Here is a 21,848-nt window from a genome sequence, read left to right as displayed (position 1 = left end):
ATGAAGGACAAAAAGGTAACTGGATGTTCTCCCACCGACCCCAAAGAGGAAACCGAAGTGGCAGAAGGCTAGAGAAGAGAGACTTTTCTCAGGCCGTAACTTAAGGCTGCAAACAGTTTCCAAAAAACTGTAATTCAGACATTTTAGAGCGGTAGTTTTTTAAAAATATTGCACTGTCTCTAGATCATCTTCAGTTCCCATGCTTGATTTTTCCATCACGAATGGTAGAGAACAGATCAGGCTTCTGGGTCATCCTTGTGTGCCGTGTGGGAAGAAATACAAAAGAGTCCCATCGTTTGAGGAATCAACTTTAACCAAGAACTCAGCTGTGTACATGGAGGTGTGAGGACCGAAATATACCGATCTCGGGGCTCTTCTCCTCCGACGGCTGTTTTTATGGCTACTCACAGCAAGCGTGGCAGTTGGGAGAGGAAGCCTGCAATGCCCCCTCGTGTTCCGGAAGAGGCTGTTTTCACTGAAAACAACTCAGCATCTCTGTACTCGACACACGTAAGAAGATTCTAGCCAAAGTCACTGACAAAGATTGGGACAGGAAAGCACATCGTATCAAAACAAGAGGGGAATAATAAAATAGAAGGTGTGAGTAAGGGGAGAGGAACTATTTATACAGTTGAGTTCTGTTAAGCCATTGATTCCTAAAAAAATAAAAAAAGTTCTCTCTCTCTCTTTTTGTCTTTCTCTGATTTTCCCAATCCTCCAAGCGGGTAGTGCAAAATCACATCGGCTTCCCTTGGGAGGGTCCTGGGCTTTTGCCACTCATGGGGGGAGGGGCTCGCTGCAGGGGCGGGGGGTGCAGGGCCCCAGCAGCAGACTGGTACATTCCTCGGAGGTCGATCTGCTGGAAGTTGGAGGGGTTCATCATCAGGCCCGGGGGGGGCTTGCCCATCATCAGGTGGCTCATGGCCGCCTGCTGAGCCTGCTGGTAGGAGAGCTGCGGGTGCTGCTGTGGGAGCTGCTGCTGCTGCTGGCTGAATTGCTGCTGCAGCCGCCGGTTCATCAGGATCCTCTGGACGCAGCTGATGAGCTGTGGGGGAAAGGCGGCTATTAACCTTTTCTTTGGGCCAGGGTACCTGGGCCGAGTCTGGGCCCCCCCAACCAGGCTGGAAGCACCATCCAATGAGCTAATTCTACTTTGGTGTAAAGCTACATTAACAGAAGCTTCCATGTTTGACAGTACAAACTTCTCGCCACTTTGAACCATCCTAATCAGGGGTGTCAAACCAGCCCACAGGGTGCTTAGATCTGGCCCGCTCTGCCTCTGCCACTGAAAAGGGGCTCCCGAGCTCTGTTTCCGGCTGCGACGGCTTCCTGCAATCCTCTGCCAGCGAAAACCGAGCTCGGGAGGGCCATGTGCAGCCCTCCCAAGCTCTGTTTTTGCTGGCAGAGGGTTGCAGGAAGCCGTCGCAGCCGGAAACAGAGCTCGGGAGCCCGTTTTTGCTGGCAGAAAGCTCTGGCCGCCACAAGCGCCCCTCGACATGAGTGACATCGAGCAGGCCACGCCCGCTCTGGCCACACCCACCCCGGCCCCCTGAAGTCGAACACAACCCTGATGCGGCCCTCAATGAAATCGAGTTTGACACCCCTGATCTAAATCAACTAGGATGAGAAGTTTCTTCCGCCAACCCTTGAGCCACTGTGGGCTCCCGCCTCTCTTTGCTGGTTGTTTCCTAAGCAACGTTTTTTCCCTTCGTCCTTCAAGGTCACTGTCACATACCTTTACACCCAGGGATATCCTCCCTCTAGTTGATATCTGCCAGTACTATCACCATTGCCGATATGGTGGCCTTTGCAAACTGGTGACTGGAGGGGCTGCTAGGCGATCCCGTTTTGGACCACGGTTTTCTCTTGACTTGCCAGTGGCCTTTATCTAGAGGAATGGGCCTTCTCAAGTTTCTGTCAGCTGTCACCTTATGGTCGCTGTGCTTTGCTGCTACACAGTGACAGGCTGCCATGAGCTGTGGAGGTGGGGGTGGGGAATGAGAAGAGGGATGCTTGGGGAATCAAAAGTAGATCCTGGACCTCCTTGAGACGCTGCTCCAAAGTCACCCAGCTGGAAGAAGGAGGGAGCCGTAGAGAAGCTGCACTTGAACTGACCGGGATGAAAACATCTTGGGGAAAACATCCGTGGGGTGGGCAGGGAGGGACAGTTGGAGGGGGAGTAGAACTGAGGGATTTTGGCAATACTCAAATACACCTGACCTCTAATACAACTATATTTTTCTCAACAAATGGAGCCAAGGATGGTTTCTATTTATAGAGGTTTTAGATTATGGCCAGTTTCACAGAATGTCTCATCAGAAATGTTCAAGTGCTACCCTGTAATCTTGCAATCCTTTACCTACCTTGCATCTTATCGGGCCTTAATGCCTTGAGAGGTGGCCCTTTCTAGGGGGTAAAGCCCCACTGAAGCACGGAAAAGTCGGACCCCACACAACTCCACTGTTGCCTTATTCCATTTTATATTTTGAAAGCTGTTTCTAAAGGCATGCGATTTTCAATCCACTTAAACTGACAAATTAAATTGACTTTGAGGCACGAAAGGGGAAAAATGCAAATGCACATTCTGATATCTTTACATCCATCTGAAATAGAAGACCAGGGCCAAAAATGGCACCGACTCCAGGCTGCGAAAAATGCGATGCAAGGTTTATGTGCTGCTGTTTCTAAGGAGCCTTCCTGAAAAATCCTTCCAGGAACCTTATCACGTTATTATCCCAATATCACTACAGCTAGTCGGGTTTAGAGGCTAGGAACTCTAAGGGCTAGAAATGGGGGGAGCCAGAGTTCTAGTCTTGTCCTAGGCACAAAACCATCCTCTCGCTCAGCCCTAAGGAGGAGGATGTCAGGGTGAGCCACTTCCAAAATCACACCCCACAAAACTCAACGGATCTGTCTATGTAGTCACCAGGAATCAACCATACTTGACGCTCCCCTGCGCCCAATCCACCAAGGGAGAAGGAAAAGGGGGTAAAAGCAAATTGTTCCAATATTCCTCATTAAGCATTTGTCTCACTACACGGCTACACGGAAAGGGAAATGAAGGGCTTCACATTTTGGGCACTCGGCCAGACTAGAGATCTTACCCCTTCGTTCTGCCATCCAAAGGTTGCCTGGGTGCTTCCAAATGAACTGGGATACAACTTGGGGTGGGAGGGATACTACAAGCTGCATCCAAATGAGTCGCTTTTGACCTCCCTGCATATACCACCAAGACTGAGGGGTTTTTTTCCTCACCATTTGCTGCTTGGTCAAGACATCATTATAGATCGCCTCTCGGCGCTTCACATCCAACTCTTGGCCTGCCTGGCGGTTCAGAGCCAAAGCCTGGACCTGCGTCTCTGTGAGGGTGAGATTCTCCTTCCACTGCAAAAGAAAAGCATCACAGAGGCTTTCAGGGGAGTCGCCCTTTCTCCACGAATCCCAACTGCTCTTCAAAGGAAAGGAAGCCTGGGCCTGAGAAGCTGCAACCCCACACAAATACTGGGGAGTCTCTCCGGTTGAAGCCACCGGGGGTCAGCAGTGAAATTGCAGAGAGGAAACGGAGCTGCTGCCAATTCTGCCTGCAGGCAAAAACTGGTGGGGAAATCCTTGCCTCTCCAGGGATTTGGCAAGGAAACACGGAAGCAGCAGACTATCTGTGGCATCACCTGGGCAGGAATTCCCCTCATTGTGCCAGGCCGTGGGGCCTTCCCTCCCAGTGCTGGTGCAGAGTCAGGAGCTGCTTCCCCCAGAGGGCTGCTCTGCCGAGGCCTTGCACAGGAGTTGCCGTGAGTGGGGAGCAGAGTAAGGAAGAGACAGTTGCAAAAGGGTCAGCGCTACTGAAATTGGCTCAGGCTGGGCTTGAAGCTCACTGAGGAAACATGCATGGATTGTCCCCTGTCCTTCTATGAAGCCAGCCGTGTCCAGAGGAGCCTTCCTTCCACACACAATCAATTGATGCCATCCACAAAGAGATCGCACACAAACTGAGCATCATCTGATCAGGAACTCCAGAACCACTCCAGAAGTTACATCTTCACATCTGCTTTCATCATTGCTGCAACTCCCAGTTAACGTATCTGAGCACAGACTTTATTCTGGAGATTCCAAATAAACTGGTTGGTCGTTATTAATGAGAATCAGTGACATTGTTGAATAACAGTCTCACAGTCTACGCTCATTAACAATCATCTAACCTGGACAACTCTAAACAGTTGTCAATTGATCTCAGGGCCAAAATTTAAATCTTTCCCACTGTATAAACAACTCCTCCTTCTCCTCATTAGATTTTTATCCTGTGTTTTTATATAACATTACACTGCAAAAGAAATATGTCTGTTTTTAAAAGACCCATTAAAAAAAATCAAATATAAAACCGGACAAAAGAAGTAGCAATTTATCACCAAAAGTTTGAATATGACACGACAATTTGAAAGAAGTTACAATTTCAGAACAAAAATGGATGATCGCATTTTCTACCACACTTACTATAGAGGAAATAATGTCTTCAAGGGGTTGAATTCTTGCTCCAGTAACATTGTTCGTTGCTTCCACAACTTTTTCCCTGCCTTGATTAATGAGGTCCTGGAAGGAATTTTGGAAGTCATCAAAACTGTTTGAGCAGTCAGAAACTGAGGTGTCCTCAAAGGGAATGAATTTTTGTATCACATACTGCCCACATGCATGTGTACATATCCTGTTATATGTCTAAATCATGCAAACCCAGGGTCCCATTTCAAACCAGGCCATGGGGCTCCAGACAGGAAAGCAATTTACCCATCCTGGAGACAGATGTAAAAACACAAACGTTTTCACCTAGCAGCAGCTTTGCTTCACTTAGCAATCCACATGGAATCAGCAGTTTTTATAGTCAAACTAATTCTCCTGAAAGCAATTAAGGGCTCATGATTTGGTCTGTAACAATGCATCTCAGAAATCCACACTGTACAAAAGTGTAACACTTTTGGTGGGAAACAACAATAAGACTTAACAAAAGATATGAGCTATGGAATTCTTTAAAAAATGCTGTTATCTACATTTCATCAAGGGACAGATTAAAAAGACAATGTTCATTGCAAAATGTAGGAAATTGGTGATGAGAGCATCACAAGACTGTTGTGGGGGGAAATGGGAAGGAAGAGAACTACGTAGTCCCCTCAAACTTCAAAATGAAAGGCAGAATATAACTCGGCCACCTACCTCCAACTGCTGGTTGCTCATCGCAGACAAGGCCGCCAAGTTGAAAGGAATATATGGAGTCTGAGACGTGAAATTGGGGGGAAACATGTTTGGCCCCGCTGGCATGTTGATGCGCATTGTCAGACCCTAAAAAACCAGAATGGCACTTTTGACTATTGAAGATGGAAGTTTGGCTACTGAGAAATAATCGGAACAGTCAAAGTGATAACAGGGACTGGCACAAGAGAGTGGAATTTGGTAAACTTGTTTTGCCTGAAAATATGCATGCCTAGCCTAAATCCAGCTGATGAAAGTGGTATATAGTTAGCATGAGTTATCCAAGCCTTGGAATATAAAAAATATATAAACAACATTTCATTAATAATCAGAAGTGATGTCTCAAGCTCAAAGGAGCTCCTAGATCATCATAAATGAAGAAAAACGCTGTCGCTCTTGATCTGGAGGAATTATACAACAAACAGATCTTTATCCTAATTTGCAAAACAAAAATGCTAATAGCATGAAAACAAAGCAAAGGGAATAAAATATATAGTTGGCTTAAATGTCACCCTGCAGTTTTTAAAGACCACTTCCTGAACCTTCCCTTGCAACTATAAACTAGCACTGATGTTCTGCAATGATACCTCTAACAGCATCACAGCCCTGAGAAAGAAGCCAATAGAACAGCGTGAATTAATAAAATACTGGGAAGTCTGTTCAGGGGAAAATTTCAATCTGTAGAGGTATTTGCAACTGAAATGAGGGAACTCGGTTGGCCTAAAAAGACCTACGCTCAAGTCCAGGAGTGCAGTTATCCGCAGCTGAATAGCTTAAGGGGGCTCCAGAACCTGAGGTCCAAACCAAAACTGAGGGGATTCTGGGGTCCCCAGAACAGTTGGATAAAAAGAGGAGACCAGAACCTCCTGCTGCAACACAGGTGCGCAGCAGAAGGTCCTTATCTTAACAGCTGGAAGGGAGGGGAAAGCCAAGGCAAGAATTCCTCCCAACCCAGACCCATCTCAAAAGAACAGAAGAACCAAGTTGCAAGGGACCCTGGAGGCCTTCTAGCCCAACCCCCTGCTCAAGCAGGAAACCCTACGCCATTTCAAACGTTACCCAATCTCTTCCAGTCCTACCAGAAGTTGGCAAACAGGCCATTTCTGGCATCCAGAGAACCTCCGGGGGAGGGGGGGGAGGCCATTTTCGCCCCTCCCCCCCGACTCCTAGAGAGGCTCTGGGACAGCAAAAAACAGGCCTTCCGGTCCCACCGGAAGTTGGCAAACGGTCTGTTTTCAGCCTCCAGAGGGCCTCCGGGGGGCGGGGAGGCCATTTTTGGGGGCTCCCCAGACTCCTAGAAAGGCTTTGGAGTCAGGTGACAGAGAAAAGTGGGCCTACCTGGCCATCACGAGCCAGGAGTAGGGGGAGTGGGGGGGGCGCATGCACCGGGGCGTGGCACATAGAATTATGGGTGTGGGCATGCGCACGACACCACAACCCACCCACCCCTTAAAGGTTAGCCATCACTGTCCTAAGGCATGTACTAAAGAGGTGTAGTGTTGTGATGGGTATTTTGGCACTCCCCCACCCATTGACGCCCACCGTGATAGGGCAAAGAACAAAAAAACTAGGCATGGAGTGACAGCACTTCCCCCTTTCTGCTCCTCAATCCGAAGAGAGCTTGACAGAAAAGGCGGAAACTACTGCAAAACACCCAGCTAAGTCCCAGCCCTACAAACTGGTCCAGGAGAATAAAACTGCTAATGGTATCGGAAACCGTCAGGATATCTAAGAGAACCAGATGGCTGCATTCTCTTGAGCCAGCTTTAAAAGTCACTCATCAAAAGTAGCCAAAGAAATCTCAGGATCATAATTTCATCTGAAAATGTAACGAAAGGAAATGGGTTAAACTAATCAGTGTTTAGAGTTGGGAAGTACAAACTTCCTTAATCGTCTTGGAGACAATAATGGTCCAGCTGAATTGCCAGCTTTTCTGGGCAAAGAGAAGATTTAATCATTTCTTGCTACCTTTTTGGACAGGGAGAGCAGGACCCACCTAGGAAAAAACCAAAACTGAACGGTCTCCCCAGAACCAACCCTCCCCTGAACTGATACAAAGAGTCAGGAAAAGGATAATCAAAGGGAGCCCGTGGAAGCTTCACATTTCTAAATGAGGGCAACTAGCATAGTTGGACCGAACATGGAGAGACCCAAGTTCAAGTCCACCCCTTAAATGAAGCCGTTTATTGGGTGACCTTGAATTAGCCAATCTCTCTCAGACCAAGTCACCTCACAGTTAAAAGTTTAGAAAAAGTGGAGAAAGAAGTATTATATTAGGGCCTGAGAAAAAGTCTGATATCTTGAAAGTTTCTAAGATCATAAAAACCACAGCAAAGTACAAGTTCCTCATGATGAATGGAATTCCACTGTAATTTCTTTGTTAAAGACATCCTACAGTAGACGACTATTCATGCTAGAAGCAATGCTTCTCTCTTTAGACAACTGAACAGACAAGGATCTATGGCTTTCAAGAAGTTGTAGAACTGCAATGCTCATAAATTTTCCTGCTGAGGGGGTGATGCTGTCCTAAACCATGATTTAGAAAGGTAGAGGTTCCTATCTCTGATGTAGAATACAGGCTTGGTTGTTCTGAAGAATATACTACCTAGTATTTTTGTAATGGTTTAATGCAACCTACCTTCTTTTCAGCTTCATATTCAGCCCAAGCGGCCTTCCTTTCTTCTTCCGTTAATTCTTCTTCCTCTTTGTGGTCCAGAAGGGAATCATGCTCATGATAACCCACTATATGTTCTTTCTGAATCTGCAGCAGTTCAGCTAGAATTGTGTCCTAGTAAAAAACAGTAGAACATAGTTATGTGCCTATCTGGTAAAAAGGTTTGCCTTAGCCAAGTTCTAGAAGCAGGCATAGTAATAACTGATAAATGTTTTAAATTTAGTAGCTCATCAATCCTGTTTGCAAAACTGATTTCAAACCAGAATTCATGATTATGTAGTTCTGAGGCTGAAAAGCAATAAACTGTGCTATTTGCACTTCCATAAATGAACCTGCAGCAGTTTACATCTAGAAATACTTTTTAAAATGTCGAAGTAGTACTAAGTACTTTTGCTCCTTAAAATTCTGCATTTTCTCCTTGACTATCTAATGCATCTCACAGCTTGAAACTATCAGAATGGTCAAATGTGAACTATGTTAGTGTGGATTGACTAACTCAAGGCAGACACTGGGAGAGGTTTTAATATGGTGTTTTCACTCAGTCATAGGATATCTACTGGGGGGAAAACATTCGCTCCATAGGATTAAGGCTTTCTCTAGTTTGGAACTGAATGTGTCCTTCTAGCTAAAACTCTTTGTTTTCAGCTGAAAAACATTTGCATTTAGTTACTGATAGGGAGCCTCTTTCTGCTACATAAAGTTAATCTCTTATTCAATCTTGGATAAGAGATCTGGGTGAAAGTCCCCACAGCAATATGGCTCCCCGAGTGACTTTGGATTTTTCACCAATGTTCAGTTTCAAGCACCTTAGATGGGTGTGTGTGTGTGTGTGTGTGTGTGTGTAAAAATATTCTAACTTGTGAAGCAGCAAATAAAAAACCCGTTCCCTTTCTAAAGAATCTCAAGCACAAGCCCAGAAACTTCAACACAGAGAGACAGAAAACAGGTAACAGATCCAAAGCTCACTTAGATTAAACTGAAACTATATTTTGCCCGACACCTTTATGTGGGTAGCACAAGCATTTACAGAAATCTTTGGAATATAAGTAGAAAGCCATTTTCTCCCAACCTACCAGGCCCCAAGATTTCCCAGAAACTCATAAAATAAGGTGGGATACAAGTCAAATCCATCAATAAATATTTTTTAAAATAGCCCCTGCTGGTTATGAATCATGGAGGTTGCATTCTAGACCTGCAGGATGTCAAATTCAGGGGAAGGCAATATAAGAAGGTAAACTGGGATATCTAAGAGGGGGAGACAGCTAGTAAAATCGAATGTGAGGATATGCCAACTGAAAAGACAGCCATGTCCAAAAGCTCAGTTGACATACGTAGTAAGATCTTGTTCATACTTCGTACAACAAAATTTAACTGACTGCAGAATTCTTAAGATACACATGTACATTAGTTCCTGTGGAAACAATACGGTTAAACACAGTGCAATTTAATCCAGGCACACCATGCCAATGTAGTTAACTGATAGATCTGTATTGCTTTGTCTGAAATGCGATTTCTATTCAGTATACAGAATGGATAGAAAGGTAAAATTTCTACTTTCATGAAATCTTTGTCCAGTACTCTCATTCAGTTAAAAGTATACAATTCTGGTTGGAGATGTGCAGACTTATTTCAAAAACAATTTTGAACAAAATATAGCTACGGACTATTATATGATCATATAAATTGTCTCCTAAAATAATCTTTCTAATAATATTATGTCCCAAAGAATTTGACAATGAACACCAATCGTGTAGAAAAAACACAAAGAATGAATGTTTCTATGGTAATAAGTGAGGTTTTGTTGTTTCCTAATCAAATGAGGACACAGCAGCTGATAGTTTTTGGGTAGCTGCTTTTTCTTTTCAGGTATTTCCTCTGCCCAGAGATGCATACAATCATTGCAGCATCCCAGGGTCACAGAGTCAACATTCAGACGCTCCTCAACTGACACCTATTTATGACGGTCACAGAGCCCCAGGGTCACGAGATCCCCTTTTGCAACCTCCTGAGAAGCAAAGTCAATGGGGAAGCCAGATTCACCTAACAACCGTGTTCCCAGCTTAACAAATGAAATGATTCACTTAACAACTGTGGTAAGAAAAGTCATCAAATGGAGCAAAACTCACTTAGCAATTTTGGACTCAGTTGTGAACCTAAGCTGAGGACTACCTGTATTCATCTGTATCTCATACCATTATCTTTACTTTTAAACGTTTTTTTTTTAAAAATTAGGACTGAAACGTAAGCATTTACGAAGTCTGAATAGGTATTACCCCACCTTTGCACAAGGGGCTGCTGGGAGTGAGAAGCAATGCAATGGTTCCCATTCCCAGCCATCCCTGGAGCGGGGAGGATCCTGCAGGAAAGCAGGCTCAAAGGAAAGATGGCTTCACGTGGGCAAAAGAAACCAGGATCCCCCACATCTCCTTTTGTTCTCTCTGGCTAGTCAGATGGCTCACATACAGCTTGGCGATTGGAAATAGGTGATGGCTTTTTGTCAACCAAGTGATCAGCTGGCTGACAAGATGATTCTAAAGGTTGGGCAAAAAGCAATGACCATCTAAACTATCTTAAGCAAGCACTCCTTTCCATTGAGACCCTCAGAATAAAGCTAAATTCCAGCATGTTGAAAGCCTAGAATAGTATTATATTTTCACATTCTTCTCAAAGCAAAACAAAAACAAAAACAACCTCTGCATCAATATAAGGAAGATGAGCTCTTTACCAGAACTTTACCAAGTGACCATGACAACAGGCTCTTTGATGATAACAAAGAGAAGATACTATTCTTGGGCTTGCAAATTTGGCCACCGTATCTAACTGGCTGTGGTCAGAAATGAATGAGAAGAGTAGAGAGCCCTCCTGCCGTTCTGGTTCCCTTTTTCCAGCAAGGACAGAAGGCTTAAATCTTTTGCAACTACAGATGCTAACTGCATAGAGGAGCTTACTTTGGGCAACATGGGCGTGTCTCTTTTCTTCTTCTTTTCTGAACTGGGATCATCCAGTAAGTCTGGTTCAAAGGTGTAGAGTTCTGTGAGTTCATTCATGGTAAAATGGCGTTCAACCTGTTGCTGATCAACCACTCGGAAAGACAGTGACTGTTTTGTTACTTGTCTATCATAGATCTTGTCTTCCATGGTTCCCTTTAAAAGAAAAACACATCAATGCTGGCCCTGGTATTAGTGTTTTGCTATGTTTGTTATTAGTTCCAGCAGGCTCGTAAACTGTGAACCTCCTTCAAGAAGCTTTAATCTCACTCACTCACCTAATATTGTAGTTGTTCTGATTAGATGATTAGCCTGTTCTTCAGGTGAGCATGCTTTTAAAGGCAGGTAGAAAGTTACTACAAGTTCACGATGCCAACTTCATGGATGGTGGCAGTAACAAGAATTATGCAAATGATATTATCATTTCCAGAAAATTAAAAGCAGAAATTTAACTTGACACAGCACATGGCCAAAATCTAGAAGGTACCCGAAGACTTGCTTATGCCCTTTGAATCAACTCAGCCCCTCAAACTGGCAAACTAGAATCTATTCCCTGATGTGTCGTTAGCAAACATCATTTGGCTACCAAGACCTTATGATGATATCAAAACGCTTCACTCTTTGGCAGGCTCTGAAAACATGCTAACATCAATGCAAATCCCTTCTACAGAGAAGAACGGGCAACTGAGGGCTTCCTTTCTTCCTCCCACAGGAAAACCACCCACAGCAGAGGCGCCCAATCCGTGGCTGGTTCAGAACCAGGGAGCAGAAGCAGCAGACACGCATGCAGTTTGCATGGGACCATTCCCCTCCACTCTCTCCCCCCCGCCCCCCCCGGTCTGCAAAACTGGAAAGGTTGGGGACTGCCAACCTACAGAAGAGTTCCTCAGCCATACTCCACAGGGGGTGGTCACAGTATTCCATCTTTCGACGTACAACATGATTGTACTTTACACCATTTGAAATCTTTCTCACTAGATCAGGTCTAAGGATTTGTGGTCCAGCATCCTCTCTCAGTATACTCTCTATCGAAGTGTTTCTCAGCCTTAGTGACTTTATGATGTGTGGACTTCAACGTCCAAAGTTCCCTAGCCAGGAGGCTTATTTAGATTCTTATTTAAAAACTAAAATGTTATCAGGGCACCCAAGAGAAATTGTCTTACTTTTTGAACCACACTCTCTTTATTTCAAAGGCCATTTCAAAGAGGACGGAATATTTAGATCCGATTAGGGTTAACTATATGGGTGATAATTTACTGCGAACATATCCTATTGTTTTCTTTCTATCTATTTGTATCTTTGTATTAGTTTTATACTTCTAATTTGGTTGGATAACTAAATAATGTTTCTATTCTATTCGAAAGAGAAATACATAGCATCTAAGACAGTTTGAAAATGTACCTGAATGAGATTTAAAATAAAGATTATGTCTTTTGAAAAATAACTTTAATTAACCTACAATAAAATTAGTAAATATGACAATACATTAGACAAGTGTCATCATTGTGATCTGTTCTGTAGAATGTTAAAAATTTGAACTACAATGGGTTGTGTATTCCAAATATACTTGAAAAATCAGACTTCAATTATTTGGAACAGATTCTGTTCTGACTTACCTGAGCTAAAAATCGATACACAAATACTGGTTTAGTTTGCCCAAAACGATACACTCTGAAGATACTCTGAATATCATAAGATGGGTTCCAAGAAGCATCAAAAATAATAACTCTATTTGCTGCTACTAGGTTTATCCCAAGGGATCCTGCTTTAGTAGAAATAATAAACAAACGGCCTCTGCAATAAATAAATAAATAAATAAAGTTTACTTTGTACGAAATTAAAAAGATATAGTCTGCCAAAAAACAGAGAAGTATATTGAATATTCTTTAAATTTGGTGAAAAAGGAAAAGGACAATGCTTTTATCAGTATAAAATAGAATTCTGAGGATCGTAGGATGGATGTACTAATTAAACTGCAAATTCCATTTGGGCATATTTAATCTTGAAAAGAGATTATGAAGTAGTGTAAAACATTCTGAGCATGACATTACATATTATGTTTCTTTTCCAGTGTAAAATTGTATGCCAAATGTAAAAAAAGGATATTTACACATCTGAGCTCGCATCACAGCTACTATCAGGTTGGAGATGCTTCCAAAATGCTCAGCATACAAATTTTGCACACAAAACTTCAGTTTTGAACTTAAATCAAGACACTTTGCAAAATTCCACCCTTGCAATACTTTGAAACAAAACATTTTGCACACTCCTAATATTAACATAGAAGCAGAAAGAAACGTTCAATTATCTCCAAAGTATGTAACCTTTTGTCTCTTAAAAAACATTGGGCAAGTCCCCACAATTTACCAAACTGCATTTTTAAAAAGTGAGATGGAAAAGCAGTACATAACTAGGAAGAGAAAAATCTTAGTAATTTTGTTTAATTTCAATCACCTTTAAATGTAAATGAAATGAGCTAAATCTGGGCTTCTAGAAGAGGCACGTTTTAGCTAAATATTATAATTGTTATTCCGGAGATAATAAGTTCCACTAGAACAAAACAGCACTCAGATAATTTGTATGATCTTTCCCTGTTCCACAAGTTTAAAGCGATCTGCCGTGCATTTCTTCACTTTAAGAAATTACATTCCAAAAATGGTTGGAAAAAAGTTCACTCCAAAAGTGTCAATAAAGACCATATAAAAAAATTTCTGCAGCAGAAAATAGATGATATTTTCTTATTTATTCAATTTAGAAAATGTGCAATGCTATACAACATGTGTCAGAAATTGGAAATACGCATGGCAAAGAAGAGGACCGACAGCAAGTCGAACTCTATAATAATCAAACTCTTATCAGAAAATGACTCTGGAATCCCTTTCTGAAAGGAAAGCCTAACAGCAAATGCCTTTCTTCTCATTAGGTGTGGGAGCAGCCCCAGGGCAAGGGTGGAGGAGGGACACACAAGTATTGGCTGAGCTAAATGGGAATTTTACTTAGAGTAGTCCATAATGCCTCTAGAAAGGAATCTAAGTTTCTAAGCCAGACAACAATGTTCACTTAAAGCAGGCTTTCCCCAACCTTGGAAATGTTGCTGTATGTGAACTTCCATTCCCAGAATTCCACAGCCAGCATGACCCCTGATGAGAATTCTGGGATTGGAAGTCCACACAACTGGAACTGGCCATGGTTAGGAAATCCTGGCTTCGCAATTCACCACACTATGAATTTGTGAGCCCAAGAAGAAAACCATCTGTTTTTCCATCAACTCCTTCTCTAGTTGTATTGGGTCGGCCCTGTCTTTTAACCTACCCTTAGGAGGTTTTGTTCCTGGATATTAAGCAGCAGACCCGCCTTGCACTCTCTAATTTCCCCTTTAACAAGTGACTCCTTAAGCCTTTCTCACTTTCAGCCATCAAAGAGATATCATCAGCATCTCTGAGGCAACAATTTTAAGTCCATTTCCTCTTTTTTCTAATCCAGCATGTACATTAAGTTTATTATACATTATGGGCTATCCACAATTTACCGTGATGTGTACGATCAAAAGCTGTTGTATAATCAGTGAAGTAAAAATAGGTAGCTTTTCACAATTCCCTTTCTGTTTCCATCATCCACTGGATGTTAGGAATATGACACTGAATGGCCTGTTTCTTCTGAGCCAGCATGTACAGTATATCCGGCAGTTCTTGTTGCAAAGACGATTGGAATCTAGCATTAACTTATTGGCACACGAGGTAAGACGGTTGGTTAACATTTCAAACATTATTTAGCAATGCTCTTTTTTGGGATATAGGCTGATACTTTCCGATCTCTTGCCAACTGCGGTGTTCTTCATATATGCATTTCAAGTTGCACGGAGCATTTAATAGCATAATTTTATATGATTTTTAAACAATTCTGCTGATAAATCCTGCAGCTTCCCTATTAACAATGTTTCCCAATTTCATATTCCAGAATGTATGGCTCTGATTCAGTGGTCAAATTTAACATCATTCTAACATAGCTGGGCTGTATATGTTAAAGCACAGGCTTTAACACCTTCTGTTAATAGTAATACTATGGCATTTCTTCTGCGATTTTCATATCCACAGTCTTTCGTATTTGTTTGTAACTCTCATTTCAATGATTGGAAAAAGAGGCAATTGAATAGACTGGCCCCAAAATCACAGGCTACTGGCCTACAGACTAGGCTTCCTTCCACACCCTTTCATTCTTACCTGATGTTGGTTACATCGTTAAACTCTTCAGCCCACCTTTTTCTTGACTGAGCAGTAGTAGAACCATCCAAACGATAATAATCAATATTTCGGAACCATTTTCCTTCACCTAGGAGTTTAAAAAGCACGGGGTTAAGTATATTGTACAAGGAGACAAGGGTCCATCATCATTTCCCGTTTCTTTTTAAAATATTACTTATGAAATTCATGAAAGTTCAAGAAAGCCTCTAACTTTTAACTGAATCTGTCTGAAAGATGCCACTGGACTCCTTCTAATTATTAGATTTGACACAATGGAGACATACAGTAGCAGACTTTCCCCAGGTATCCATTTCTGTTTCATGCACTCAAGAAATGTATAAATGGTATGTTGTTTTCTCAGTGAAAAACTGTATTCTTGCTTTAAAATAGTATTACTTTTTTTCTGCCCTCTTAACTCCAAACACCTATGAAATACAGAAACAGAAGAGGCACTAGAAATTATTTAAGGTTCAAAAGCATGTTTTATCGTTCTTATAATAAATTCTATTTTTTATTATCTAACAATAATTTAGAACCTGAAGTTAGGGTTAACATAGTTTTTGCCACAGACTAAAACTATTGAACTGAAATGTAACTTATAGAATGTGATGTATTCAATTCTGACACAATTAAGCATGTTTTTATATGCTTAATTTAAACAATTTACATTACAACTTAAGCAACTTATGTTTTGAAGGATTTCAAATAAAATACTAGTTAAGTATAAATTCTGCAGAATAAACTAAATTAATATCTTTAAAGGGGGGTGGGTGGAGGGAGAGATGGATACGTTAACTGTATTTTATCACTGCGATTTATATTCCAGGAAATTGTTTTCTGGTTTTTCTACTGATTGATCTGTCCCCTGGAAATTACATTTTCTAAATAAATTTTAAAATTTGATGCTTAATCACTGTAAACAGTATTTATAATAGCTTGTTATAGTCTCTGTAAGTGGCAAGAAAGATTTTAAAATACGGATGATGAGGCAAAATCTATTTTTAACAACTCTGCTTTCAAACTAAAGCAATGTAGCTATCCCTAGAAGTAGAGGATTTGTGTTGTTATTTCAGGGAGTCCTGAATGCTATAATTTTTCAAGAAAGCAAAAGGCCTCCCCACCCCACAGGATAGAGAACCACTTAAACCAGAGCTATTAATCAAACAAATTAATTCCATGGTTAGATTAGATCAGTGTCTTTGAACCTTCTCAATTGGCTGGGGAACTCTGGGAGTTCAGTCTATCCATCTTACACTGGACACCAATGAGAGACACTGAATTAGATTCTTCCTGAATTCAGGGACTTAAGCTATGGCTTTAGAGAAACCTCACATTTTTCTCCCAAATAAGAAAATCACTACTGTGATCTGTGAAGAATATGGATACAAGGAGGGGCTTTCAAAAAAGCACTTCCTGCTCTGAACACAGTAGGATAGGCAATTCCTTATCTCTGCCTCTGAAAAAGAAGAATGACTTGATGAACGGACAAATAATAACTGAAGGAAAAACGGAAGGTATAAATGAAGAAAAAGGAAGATAACAAGAGCCTCACAATGCTTTTCTCCCAGCTCATGACAGGCAAAAGAGCCAGAGAAATAGGTTTCAACCAGAAACTTAGGGCCTCGAAGACACCTCTGTTCATAATGCTCTCTTATTTAACATGCCAGCTCAGAGACAGAATTTTTTCCTCTTCCCCCCACCCGCATCTCCACTTTTTTTAACTTCAAAGGGAGACGCTCTTCCACATTTCTGTGTGTGGGTGTTTTTTGGCCTTTTGTTTGTAAGCTCATCAGGCAGGTAAAAGGAGCCATCTACACAGTTGGGCAAAAAGAACTCAAATGCCACAAACCCATGAACAAGTGCTCTCCAGAATTCTAAAAGCTGCAGAAAGGCAAGGATGGCAGAAAACAAAATCAAAAGTCCAAATATTAAGCCTGAGACCGCAGTGGTGAGATTAGTAGAGTCTGCACCAAAGAGGAAGACTTCTGGCTGAGCGGTTTCAGCAGCTGCTGCCCCTGCAGATCTCGACTGAGTCCCAAAGGACCACGAAATATTGGCTGCCTCAGCCTCCTTGCACAGAAAGGCACTTTCACAAAGCAAGAGTAATGTTACCCACATAGGAAAGGAAAAAAATCAATCTCAGAAGACAGATAAAGGGACAAAGCACAGGATTTAAAGGCTCTGTGTTATGCTGCATTGTGAATGGAACATATAGAAATGGGGAACGTGAGTGTGGAATATTCCCAGATCTCAGAGTAGGTATTTGCTTACTTACCTTTATATATTACTGGCTTTCCTTCTTCTTTGTCCCGGGTTGCTAACTCCAGAAAATCTTCTATCAAGTCAAGGGATATCAGAGATTGGCTGAACACTAAGCTGAAAATGGGAATTGGCAAAAGAAAGGTCAGTTTCCACAACGGTAATTAGCATTCTGATGCCTTGTGCTTGGTGCCATCAATTCAGTTTACACATGGAAGGGAATATTAAAAAGCTTGTTTTGCTGGTCAGAGCAGAATGTGGATGGCAATCTTAAGGGGAAAAGCCCCTGCATTGTTGAAGTTTTTCCACTTTGGGGTTCTGGACTGCAGATGTTCCATCACCTAAGAGGGGAATTTCGTGAGTTCAGGAATTGCAGGCTAACTGTTGCACTCATCTTACCTAGCAACAAAACATCTGCAACACAAAACCAAACCCTCACGACTCCAACCACAAAACATACCAACCCCGAGCTGCACTTATTTGCTTCCACTGCCAAAAAGAATAGAGACATGGAAAGCACACAAATACGGATCGTTCTTGACTTGCAGTCATTTATTTAGCAAGAGTTAAAAGTTACAACAAAAAACCCCGCCGCCCAAGTTCCGACAGCCCTCCCCTGGGGTCACATGATGGCATTTGGGTCACTCAGTAACCAGTCCAAATTTATGGCTGCTTGTAGCATCCTGTGGTCACATGAACATGATTTATAATATTTTTTGCTAGATTTTGGCCTTCCAGTTTCTGGCAAAACAACACCCATTGCTGACAATGGGTTTGCTTAATAAGAACCACCACCTTCGCTTAATGACCATCATTAAAAAGTTGTAAAATTGGGCATGATCACATGACCCTTTGTGTGCTTAACAACCAGCACAATGTTTGACTGTAATTTTGGGCTCAATCTTGGTCATAAGTCAAGGACTACCTGTATTGCAACCCAAAAACTGAAGGGTTTTTTTTTTCCTAATCACCAAGAATCGCTTACACTTTATCTCCAAGTTCTTCGGCCATGCGCAGGATTTCAAAGAGGAGCATCATCTTCCCCGAATGCTCAAGCACTTCCGCATCAGCATCAACCACAAAGTCCTTATACCAATCAGGGGCTGGGCTGCCAGGGTTGGAGGAAGTACTTTTACCTTAGAGAAGTGGGGGGGGGAAGGTGTCACTTAAAAAGGCGAAGCACGGGCTCTTCTCCAAGCACTCAAACAAACCATAAAAATATACTTTCTTAGCCAAACTTTACAGTTTGATGATAGTATCACAGGAGTGTTGGTCCTTAGGTTTAGGGAGAGAAGGGAAAAACACACACTGCTTCCTCACCAGGGAAGGGGCAGCTAAACAGCTAAAATATTTATTTGCACAGTTTCTTTCTATAATCTTTCCACTCCATTTCCTTTCACTACATCGGATTGACCTCTGGACTGACAATCTGCTCCTTTTCTTGTCTTCCTGAAGCTCCTGCTGTCGGGGCTGGTTTTTTCTTTTTACCCACAGCTCTTTCTGTGGCTGTGATACACTGTGACTTTAATGAGCTAACCAGGCTAAACAAATAAATCTGCAGCCAATTATTGAGACATTTGTTTAGGAAATAAAAACAAAAAGTTCTTAGCTAGAAACCTGGTACTAAAGACTATCAAATAGTTACAAATAGTTAAGTTTTTAATACCACAGTTAATATAATATCTACCTTGGCTCAGCTGGATTTCAACAAAAGGTGTATTATCTGAAATTTACATTTCCAGGAAATAGCTTGAATTGCAAAATACTCTATTTCTTTGTAACATGTGTGTGTGTGTGTGTGTGTGTGTGTGTTTTCTGTCTATACTGGTGCTATTTAAATAGACCGTTTTATAGCACATTTCAGACTTATTTTGTTTCCTTTCCCACCAAATGGCATGAAGCATCACCATATCATTTACTGCACTATAGTAGTTCATTAAATATAAGATTCCACAGAATTGCAAATATTTAAGTATTACTTTGTAAGACTCTATACAAACGTATGCCATTTGTGCAATATATTTACCATTAGGTTCAATGGACAAAGAATTAGCAATCCATGTGTATGAAGAAATTCTGCTAGATGTAGGCAAATTACCAATACATTATTGTCCTTCAAGAGCCCACATGTCATTTCTAGTACTGGAAAATGCTTACAGGATATTACAGTGGTAGTATGCAAGATCTCTACGCACGTTTCAGGCCCTGGGCATGGTCGTGAAAGCTTTCTTTCCTAAAAGCAAAGGCCAAGGCTACATATCCCACTACTGAACAGGAAGATAAGACCCCTGGTTGGAGAAGGCTGGCATACATAAGAACATCTGCAGTCTTACAATGTTCTGTTGGATTCCAATGTTATCTTCATTTATGCCACTTACATTCTTTAGACAGAATAAGTCTGTGGCCTTAATCTTCATTTCATTAGTGTATTATATAGAGAATGATTTATTTTAAATACAGAACAAACTTTCCTCCTTCTGGAACATCAATTTTACTATTACAGCGTTTATTTTCATGGGAATTTCTCCTTGTACTATTTTATTTATTTATTTATTTATTTTATTTTATTAAATTTTTATACCGCCCTTCTCCCGAAGGACTCAGGGCGGTGTACAGCAGGAATAAAATACAAAATATATACAATTAAAAGAAATTAAAATAAACTATTACTAAACGGCCGGTAATTTAAAAGATTTAAAAATTTAAAATATTACTAAAACCCCAATTTAAAATCAACTATTTATGCCAGTCCTGCTTGAATGAATAAATATGTTTTTAGCTCACGACGAAAGGTGTTATCACATACAGAACAAATTTGCTGAGTGCAGTATCCATTAGGTGGAATATTTAAATAAACGACTGATCACCTTACAATAATATCCTTCAGAACAAGAAAATACGCATTTACATCTTTTGCTTTGGTTGCTGCTTCAGAGAGGCAAAGTCACATTTTCATTTTGCTAGCACAAGCAGAGAAAACGGACAGTGCTGCTTTCAACTCTCCATCTAAAATTGTGTTCAAAAAGCCACATCAAGAGAAACTGTTTCAACTCAGGCAATTTACCAATTGCGGTTTCCAAGCTGCCTTTCTTCTTTGTGCCCCATAAAAGGAGCACCTTGCCTCATTCAAGCCCCACCTGGCACCAGTTCTCCCATGCAAACTTTGATGCCCAGCTACCAAAATGACTCGTGTTCAAATGCAGCTTCTCACCATCTTCATGCCTCCAGTCCTTTAAAATCAGGTGGTACCTCAATCCTGAGCTTGTTGACAAATAACGGTGCACTTTCACTACCCTTCCTGTCGTTTTCCCTGATTTTTCTTTTGCCATCTTCATGCCCTTTAAAGTCTGGCTCCACATTAACTTTGGGATATGGAATTCTGAGTTTCAGAACAGTAGCAGTACACTTCCACTACTTCTCCTGTTATTTATCCCAATTTTGGGACTTCCTTCTAAGAAACATTATATTGGGCTGATTAAAAGTTATGTTTCACAAATTCACTGTTTTGATTTTTTTTTAATTGAAAACTACCTTTGGGATCCATTGGGGTTGAGAATATAGGAAAAAATAAAAATAAAAGCCACATTTTTATATCAAATATATTACACACAGTTCATTCTTGACTCTTTAAAGCAGGGTTTTTTAACCTTTTTGCGCCATGATCTCTTTTTCATGTATGGTGAAGCCTCCCCATTCTTTCCCAGAAAGATGTGTTTAAACATTCATGTAAAGCGTTATTATTTATATATGTGTGTGTATTGTATATTGTGTGTGTGTGATATAGATATACCGTATTTTTCAGAGTATAAGACACACTTCCCCCCCCCCCAAAAGAGGCTGGAAATTTGGATGCATTTTATACTCCTTAAGTAGCTTTTTCAAAGCTTTTTTTCAGCCCTAACACATCATTAGCAAGTAAAGTGATGCTCTGCCTGCTCCGACTCTCAGCTGTGCTTTAGAAGCTGTTTCTGATCCCCAAGCAGGGGATAAAACGCATGCGCACACTCAAAACCAGCAAACTAATGTGCTGAAGCTGATCAGACTAAGGACGTTAACTAACTAGATGAATTAATGGTAGGCAGATTTTATTTTCCTATTTTCCTCCCCAAAAACTAAGCTGCATTTTATACTCCAGTGTGTCTTATACTCTGAAAAATATGGTAGATATATAGATATATATTGTTTTCGTAGGATTTCACAGGTATAGGTATGTAGGTCTTGGCATATTCCGGTCTTTTCCCATGTAAGGCTGAGAGTAACTTGGCGACGTTTCAACGAGGTCTCACTCGTCATCTTCAGGCTGGTGCTTACGGCTTCATGCTTGTGTGAGCAAAGCGTGGTCGGAGCTGCTATCTCTCTATAAATACTGGTGGGGAGGTGAGGAGTGTTGGCTTTGTTGCTGTAAGCGGGTTGGTTGGCTGTGTGGTTGCATCTTGATTGTTAGTGGAGTGG

At 41.4% G+C, this 21,848-nt stretch overlaps 1 protein-coding gene across 3 annotated transcripts in view; it reads right to left on the bottom strand.

Moving 5' to 3' along the window:
- Positions 1–586: 586 nt before the first annotated feature.
- Positions 587–21,848, bottom strand: part of ATRX (ATRX chromatin remodeler) — a 115,195-nt gene continuing 93,933 nt past the window's right edge. The window contains exons 26-35 of one of the 3 annotated variants that reach the window (XM_058197027.1): positions 18,382–18,532; positions 17,413–17,513; positions 15,117–15,225; positions 12,513–12,690; positions 10,858–11,052; positions 7,874–8,023; positions 5,200–5,325; positions 4,489–4,584; positions 3,256–3,384; positions 587–1,045 (exon numbers count right to left, since the gene is read on the bottom strand). In XM_058197027.1, coding sequence (XP_058053010.1) covers positions 737–1,045; positions 3,256–3,384; positions 4,489–4,584; positions 5,200–5,325; positions 7,874–8,023; positions 10,858–11,052; positions 12,513–12,690; positions 15,117–15,225; positions 17,413–17,513; positions 18,382–18,532 — 1,544 coding nt within the window. In that variant the 3' untranslated portion in view covers positions 587–736. Of the gene's footprint in view, positions 1,046–3,255; positions 3,385–4,488; positions 4,585–5,199; positions 5,326–7,873; positions 8,024–10,857; positions 11,273–12,512; positions 12,691–15,116; positions 15,226–17,412; positions 17,514–18,381; positions 18,533–21,848 lie in introns of those variants that run through there. The other 2 variants (XR_009156720.1, XM_058197028.1) reach the window with 2 other exon arrangements.

This window comes from Ahaetulla prasina, chromosome 11, assembly GCF_028640845.1.
Source record: "Ahaetulla prasina isolate Xishuangbanna chromosome 11, ASM2864084v1, whole genome shotgun sequence".
In the NCBI taxonomy this organism is placed as follows: Eukaryota; Metazoa; Chordata; class Lepidosauria; order Squamata; family Colubridae; genus Ahaetulla; species Ahaetulla prasina.
The sequence above is the reverse complement of the archived record's forward strand: the minus strand, read 5'-3'. Positions and strand labels throughout refer to the sequence as shown.